General features: G+C 37.1%; 1 protein-coding gene across 2 annotated transcripts; it reads right to left on the bottom strand.

Annotated features, from left to right (window-relative positions):
• Nucleotides 1-5252: 5252 nt before the first annotated feature.
• On the bottom strand, nucleotides 5253-8213 carry LOC130738637 (eukaryotic peptide chain release factor subunit 1-3-like). Of its 2 annotated transcripts, none has more exons than XM_057590726.1 (4): nucleotides 8055-8213; nucleotides 5721-7190; nucleotides 5459-5561; nucleotides 5253-5333 (listed from the first exon to the last, which is right to left on the bottom strand). In XM_057590726.1, the coding sequence occupies exon 2, from the start codon at nucleotides 7163-7165 to the stop codon at nucleotides 5852-5854; it is 1314 nt and encodes a 437-aa protein (XP_057446709.1). In that variant the 5' UTR covers nucleotides 7166-7190; nucleotides 8055-8213; the 3' UTR covers nucleotides 5253-5333; nucleotides 5459-5561; nucleotides 5721-5851. The 2 variants fall into 2 exon arrangements, with proteins under 2 accessions (XP_057446709.1, XP_057446710.1); XM_057590727.1 differs by having other exon boundaries at nucleotides 5703-7190.

Here is an 8213-nt window from a genome sequence, read left to right on the forward strand (position 1 = left end):
ACCCAACTCCCCTCATTCATGCTTCTTCTTCTTTCTTCTTTTTTCATCTTTCTCCTTCCTCCTTCCATGGCTTCCATGGCTTCCTCAACCTGACCTCACCCCACAACCCCAAATCTCTCAGACTCGTTCTCTCTCTCAATCTCGCTCTAGATCTCGCTCTCTCCTCTGGATCTCGCCCTCTCTCTCTCTCTCTCTCGATCTCGCTCTCTCCTCTGGTTGGTTGGGTGGCGGTTGTAGGTGGGTGGGGGCGGGTTTGTTGAGGTTGCATGTTGGTTGGGTGTTGATTGGGGTGAGGTATGGGTTAAGGGTGGCGGTTGCAGGTGGGTGGGAGAGGGAGGAGGTTGCAGGTTGGTTGGGTGTTGATTGGGGATTTTATCTTCTGGGAGGGACAGAAGGTACGGTCTGGGCATAATTTGGCTTTCCACTATTTGGCTAATTTGGCACACTAGAAATAGTGTGATTTTTGAAGAAAAGGTGCTAAACTGGTCGGGATCTCTTGATTCAATCCAATATAGATCTTGGCTATGGCTAAGGGGGAAAGTAAAAGGTTTCCATTTTTCTCAATATGAGTGGATGTCCAATCCTCTGCACTGTTTGGGATCACTATAGCCTTGGAGATTAAGGGTGTTTATTCGCTGCCCATATCCTTCTCAGATGGTGCTCGTTGCTGCAATATATGCACAGGGATATTCCCACCCTTATTTGCTATTGCTGATCCTTATTGTTGTCTATTCTCTTAGCTGGTGGTGCGTGTTTTTCTTGCTGTGGATGCAGTCTTTCTAGGCTTTTTGATTCTTTGATATGTATTAGCTGCTTGATCTATTTGGTGTCTTTTTGTTTCTTGTACTTGGGCTTGAAGTAGTACTTCTTTTCAATGCATTAACAAATCTGGGTTTGAGTTTTTTGTTTTGATTAGGGAAGTTGAAGAAAATGAGTTAGATGTTGAAGATGAAGAGAAGCTTCTGGATAAATTTTTGCTTTGAAATAATTTTTATTTTTATGTTTTGAAATAATGTTGAAATAATTTTATTTGAAAAATAAATTTTTAATTAATTAAATAATGCCACGTCAGCATTTTCCGTTTGGTCAACTGAGGAACCAAACGGATTTGGACGGAAGGGCGTTAATCGCACGTTTTAGAAACGTTAGGGACCTTGACCGCACGTTTTATACACGGGGGGTGCAGATCGCACATTTATGAAACATCAGGGGCTCAAAGTGGAATTAAGCCAAAAAAATACCAAGACAGTATCTTAAATACTAAATAAAAATACCAGAATTAATTACAAGATTTTGCATAAATCTCAAAAAGATACTAGGCTCTTTTTTTTTAAGTAAAAAGGTATTAGGCTCAATTACAAGATTTTTTTTTTGTATTTCTGTTAACTTTTCATCCAAATATCAACCGTGGATACTGACTGGGTTATGACATGAATATAAAAAAATTAATCATAATTATCTTCGGCTGCTGATCAATCATATTTAACCCGGGTGTGATAATAAAAATCAAGAGTGCGCTTCCGAAAGGGTTGACCCTGCGACCGACACCTGGTGAGTAAATTTTACGTTTTCAAATTGTTTTTCAATGCAATCGAAAAACGAATTTTCTTAGTTTTGAAAACTCACCGCAGAATTGCTTCTCGCAGTCTATTAAGTGTTTTTTTTTCTTTTTTATCTGTTAGATTATAGAAAATAATTTCGTTTACCTTTTCATACTTCGACGGTTTGTTACTATGTTATGTGAATAATAGCTTCTCTGCAAAAATCATTCTATTTCTTTGGCTTTTTATGCTTGTTGATTCCACCAAGGGCGAAGAAGAGAAGAAGGAATAGTAAAAGTAATGAGGATGAAGAGAACAAATTAGACACTCAATGACCTACCCGATGGCATTCTCCTTCACATATTGTCATTTATGGAAGCCAAATACGCAGTTCAAACATGCATATTATCCACAAGATGGAAGGATCTCTGGAAACATCTTCCTACCCATATCTTACATTCTCTTAACTTTTGTACTTTTGAGAAGTTCGTCAGATTTGTGTGTCGGATTTTGGCTCTTCGCAATGGTTCGACCCGGCTGGAGGGTCTAGATTTTGAGCATATGGGTCGCATGAAGCCTCGCCTCCCCAAAATGATCATGAAATATGTTGTTTCACACAATATCCGGCGATTAGGATTAATCGTCACGAGTATTAGCATTCAACACATTCGGCCCCGAATCTTTTCATATAAGACTTTGACGTCTCTTAAGCTATTACTTCACACTAAATGGTGTGCCAAAAAGAAGGAAAAGTTGTTTCCAAAATCTCTTAATTTGCCGGCATTAACTACCTTGCATCTAGTGAACTTCGCCTTTTGTGGAAATGGTCATGATGATGATGGTGTTGCTGCCGCTGAGCCCTTTTCGATTTTTCTGAGGTTGAATAGTTTGATCATTGAAAAGTGTGAGTAAGTGATGATGCACATATTTTATGCATATCAAATGCAACACTTGTCAGTTTGACTGTGCTTTACCTTAAGTGCAAAATGCACTTGTCTTCTCCAATTCTTCGTACATTTGCCTTTACGGGTAATCCTTGCTATAATCTTTGTGGGAGAAATATTTCTTCCATTGAGCATGTAAATTTTGATATACAACTTACACACCGATGTAGAAAGTCTTCTTCTCTTCTACTCACCTGGCTCATGGACCTTGCCAATATAAAATCATTGATAGTCTCTGTAAGTACTCTTAAGGTACGCATATTCTTCACAACATTACTTGCTTATTATAAGAGGTTTTATTTTTAAGATAATGCTTTCATTCCAAATTAAATTATTGTCATAAAATCAGTTGACTTCCTTAAATCAATCCTAACTCATCCTCACCCCTCATTGCTTAGGTTCTCACCTCACGTCCTCGTTTATTGAAGCATAAGTATCCTATCTTGGGTAGCTTGAGGTCATTGAAAGTGAAAATGATTTTACCGGAAGCAAGTTAGGAAGAAGATCCATTTTCATTCATAAATTCTATTTCCAATAGAATAATAGACTTTTTGCTTCAAAACTCGCCATCAGCAAAAGTTGGCATCATAAGGTGCTCAAGATGATGTGTGTACACGCGCGTGCGCATGCACGTGTGTGTGAGATGCTTATAACTCCTATGGTTTTTTCTTCTTCGTCTAATTTTGTTTCCCTTGTTCTCTTAGCCCTTAGGAGTCTTTGAGTAGAGAAATGAATTGCACAGGCTTATTAAGTTAATTTATGGTTTGTACTTTGTAGACAGACCTTTACTTTGAGGTCAATGAAATGAATGAATGTTTGATGAGAGGAAAGGAAAAAGGAAAGAACTATTATCAGCATTTATTTTCTGTCATGATATATGTGAACTTTGGGGCTCCTTTTCATATTAGTGATGATTCATGGAAAAATTAAGCGTATTTACACATTTTAAGCACCTCATTTTCTCTCTTTATATTATTATATATTACATGTCTAATTTATCTGTCTTCCCTTTCTATTTCATTTTAGATGTTCATAAACATTGCTCAACACTTCATAAATCGAAAAGTAAAACCATGGCGTTTATATAGCTTAATATTAATAACAAGCTAAAATTTTCATAAAACATCATATCACACACCATTAAGCAATCAACCAATATAAGTTGTACTATTCAATAGAAGCCTCTTGCACAAATGCAGGATAAGGCAGCCTATATAAGATCCACAAATTGGGTTCGGTCCCTACTTGTACCTCATGTGTAGCAGAGCTATATAGCACAATTTGGCCTTCTTTATTTGATAGAAGATACAATACTCAGAAAATAAGAACATTGGTCCAACACAACAATACAAGGTTCTAAAAGCATGACTAAGGCACGAGGGGTGTAGTCACTGGCTCGAGCACTGAAGTGCCATGTATATGCTCAAAGCATCCTTGAAAAAGTACATTTATTGAAATAACTGAATTCACCTACAAAACCATGTAAAGCAAATAAGCAATTATTCAACTGTACGCGAAAGTAGTAAGTAATGCCTGACTGTGCTAAAGTGTCTATAAGTAAAATGGATATGATGCATAGGTAAGAAGAATATAACATTCGTTAATAAACATGGCACGAATTAAAAAACAACATTGGCTGATAATTACAGAACGAATGGACAGTGCCTCAGTGCATGCATTACTGATACTATAGAATATAGATGCTGGTGATGGCATAGCGAGAGTGTAAGCACAGCTATGCAAAATGGCTGGATGTAAAATGGATATGCAGCATATGTACGGACAATATAATAGAAACAAACATGGGTATAAATTAATCAAAAGACATTTGTGACTACTGACTAGCCAATCATTGCTAACACACACATGGTCATTCACTTACATTAATCATTTTGAGATTTACTAACAATAATTAATCATGATAATTATGATACTAGAAACCAATATCAGAAGGAAAAACATCATAATTATGAGAACAGTTTCTTTTCCTTGAAGATTATAATTATGAAAATAGTTTACTATTGAACATTGAAGTATCAAAGCTAAATATTTTCTATTCAATGATAATAAAGAGCTGTATTAGGCATTAAATCATCAGTTCAAAAAAAAGAGGTAAACTAAAATGCACCTTAGGAAGCATAGCTTGGTGACCGTACTCTTCATCAAAGCTTCACAGGGTCACATAGATAGACAGAACCAACAAAGACTACAATACAGAAGAATTATCAATTTGTTTGTAATGTCAAGATCCGTAAAAAGACAACCAAAAGAAGGACAATAGAATACAAGACTACAATTTAAGCTTAGCACAGTCAGAAATTTCCAACTAAAATGAATCTTTCATTTATTTTCTAAGTTTGTAGGATAAAGTAGAATCCGGAGTGGGGCATGTTGTGAATTAAATTGAGTGTATAATATATTGGAATGTTTCAAGCGGAGGAGACTGGCATGCAAGACAAAAAATAATGTACCAAAAGTTGTCCCAGAATCCAATTCTCTATTTTCCCAAAGAAAAAAAGTTTCAAGGATAAGACAGATTAGTATCATGACCAAATGTCAAAAAACAAAGGTCAGACAATTCTTAGATCAGAAAAAATAATGTGTTTCAATCAATGAAGCTATACTTGAGGGGTATTAAAAAAGAACATAAATGCAAAGCAATACATCTAACAGTTACATTCTATTTTGAAGATGTTGAGAAAAGCTGAATTGGGACAAATAAAAAAGTACATGCATAGATATGTGTAGCTCATTTATGAGGACTGACCTTCATTAATGCTAGTTCGTTTTTCTTGGGGGGGCATGATTCAGTTCTTGCCTTTCTGAATGCAAGCAGATAGCAGGGGAGCTAAAAGGTAAAAAACCAACAATTAAGCATGTGAAGAAAGGAAGAACAATACAATAATAGATCTTGGCTTATAAAAAAAACACTATAATAATATCTAAACGTAAGAGGAAATAGCAGATTTTCACCAGTTGTTGCCAGCAATGTTGCTGAAATTTGTCGTGCCAGAGATTGAAAGATATGAGAACAAGAGAGCAACTCATATCAGAGAGCAACTTTGGGGCAAAGCATCTGAAACAATATTGAAACAAACAGTTTATGAAACTCACTATAAGTTATATGAAGTAATTTCTAACCGACAAAACAGTTGAGCATCGAGTGTAGTGTAAATACTAAGCTGAAAAATGTGGGAAAAAGGCAATATAAATGAACCTCGGTTCACAAACAAACCTTCCACGCATCACCACAGACAGATGAGGAGGAGGAGGAGCAGTAGCAGCACGTGCAACCACCTCCCATACTGGTGCAGGTATTCTGACCTTCCCTTCCTGCACCAGCAGTAGGAAGCATTTCATTGATTGCTATTCAGAATCTTCATATACACCTCCATCATCAGAGAACTCATCAAATGATCTCATATCAAGCTGGTAACGCAAGATACCCCCTATCCCACCAAAACCTCTGCAAAACTGTGAGCCTTCTTGTGACTTATTGGTGACAAACTCAAGAGTGCAACCAAACCGTCTGTATTCATTTGCAAACCACTCCAACAGGGACAACTTTTCCTGAACCTCATAATCAGCAGAGCTCACGGGATCCCTAAAATTGCTCTGGTCGGCATCCTCTGCCTTGTTATAGTGCTTAATGACAATCTCACCAGTAACATTGTTTTTTAAGACATACCTATTCATATCCAAATTTTCCCACACAATAAGTGTCTCAACAGCACCCATCTCCAAAGCTTTAAGGGTATCATCCACACCAAAAACATACTTTCCTGTATCTTGGCTGATTTCCTCAAAGTATTTTCCGATCAATCTTTTCTCCTGAATAAACTTTACATTGGCCAGAATTTCAGCAGATAGTTCAATAGCCTGATTAAACCCATTCTCCCCTCCATAAGATACATCTACAACATTAAGTATTTTTGCCTGAAGTCGAGGATCAAACATATCTGACTGACTAAGCTCAGTTTTGAAATCAGCTGACCCAGCAAGTATCAAACCTGAAACATTGGGCTGGCTGGTAGCAGGGTTAATATAAAACTGGGTGGCGAGCTCTGCAGTCTTCCTCACATAGTTATGACGCTTCTCCATGCGAAGACGGGCAAACCGTAGAGCTGATTGCCCTCCTCGTCCATGCTTCTTCGGGAGATCAACGCTAAACTTATGAAGCACCTCTCTTGTATTACCACTCAAGGTTCCAAACAGAGTGCCATTTCCATCCATGACAATAAAGCCAAACTTGTCATCAGATTCCAGGAGCTCGTTCAAAGCTTCAGTGTGAAACTTATTGTCACAAAGATAGAGAGACGCATTGATTGGTCTGAAAGGCTCAAAATCAATGGTGACCTTCTTTTCCTTCCCATCTTCAGTCACAATTGTTCCAGTATACAAAACAAGCCCATTCGGAGGAACCTTGTTGTAAAGCTTAAGCCTTTGCTGTGCAGAAGTGATGGCACCAAGCACAGACTGTCGATTCACTCTGCTTTTGATGTTTGAAGCAGTTCCAAACTCATCACCAAGCATCTTGGTAACACGAGCCACTTGATCACGTGGAGGCATAATAAGGGAAATCATACTCGTCCCATTTCCTCTAGCAGCCTCAAGAGCCTTGATCAATTTCTTGATTTTCCATACCTCAATGTTCTTATCAGTCTCATGAGCATCCACCATTTTCAAACGGTGACAGGCCAACAACCTTTAAATAAATAAGAAAGACAACAAATAAGACATGTCCACAGAGATGAAATTAGGGAAAACATGAAGTTGATGTTTGGTTGAACAATATAAATCAAACATAAAAAGTAGATTATACCAATACCAGGGGGGAAATAATTCAATTAAAATAAAAACACCTGAACATAAAGATATAATTCAATAAAAATTTACACTTGAACATCAAATCATGCTGCTAATTCGCTAATCACAGATCACCATCATGGCTTCAATCCTTCAAAAACTAGAAAATTAACATAGCAATTCAATGAAGAAAGCAACAGAAAGATGCAACACACAAGATTCCATTTTTTACATCAAGATCATGCATTAGATTATAAAGTAACAATATTAAGATTCAATACAGGTTTCCATCCACAATTTTCCCTCATAAAATTCCAATCCCCACCCCCTAAATATATCCCAACTTAATCCACAAAATTCTCACATAAACTAATATAAACACACAGGTTCTTAGCCTCTCAGGTGCAAACATATTAAAATCACAATATAAAACTGCAACAAGACCCTTTTTTTATCATTCTGCTTGGTTGTTACCTTCTCTCTCATGCCAAGTTGCCCATAAAATATTAACACCAAATTAAATCAACACAAAACAGAGCATTTAACATCAACCCCAGATAAAAACACCTCATAAAAATCATAATAAATAGCTAATTTTAATGATCATGAAACCAGTACCGAGAACATGAGAATCCATAAGCAATCACAGCATTTAAAAGCAATAAAAAAACGATCTATGAATATAAAACAATAGATGCATGAGATCAACAGTTTAAATTTGCAGAATCGGTGATTTGATTGGAATCAGAGAGAGGGAGATTACCCTTTTGAGGCGGCGCAGAATTGAGAGGTGGCCGCGAAGGAAGAAGGTGCGTTGCGTGCCCTAGCTGAAATCTGAAATGGTCTGTGTGTGATGAGGATGAAGGAAGCGTGGGTTCTCAGCAGAGTTTATATTGTGTGATCATGTGATGACACGACATAT

This window comes from Lotus japonicus, chromosome 2 (assembly GCF_012489685.1).
Source record: "Lotus japonicus ecotype B-129 chromosome 2, LjGifu_v1.2".
Classification (NCBI taxonomy): domain Eukaryota; kingdom Viridiplantae; phylum Streptophyta; class Magnoliopsida; order Fabales; family Fabaceae; genus Lotus; species Lotus japonicus.

Coding starts and splice junctions, on each gene's coding strand:
- LOC130738637 (XM_057590726.1), bottom strand. CDS start 7,165: ATGGTGGATGCTCATGAGACTGATAAGAACATTGAGGTATGGAAAATC.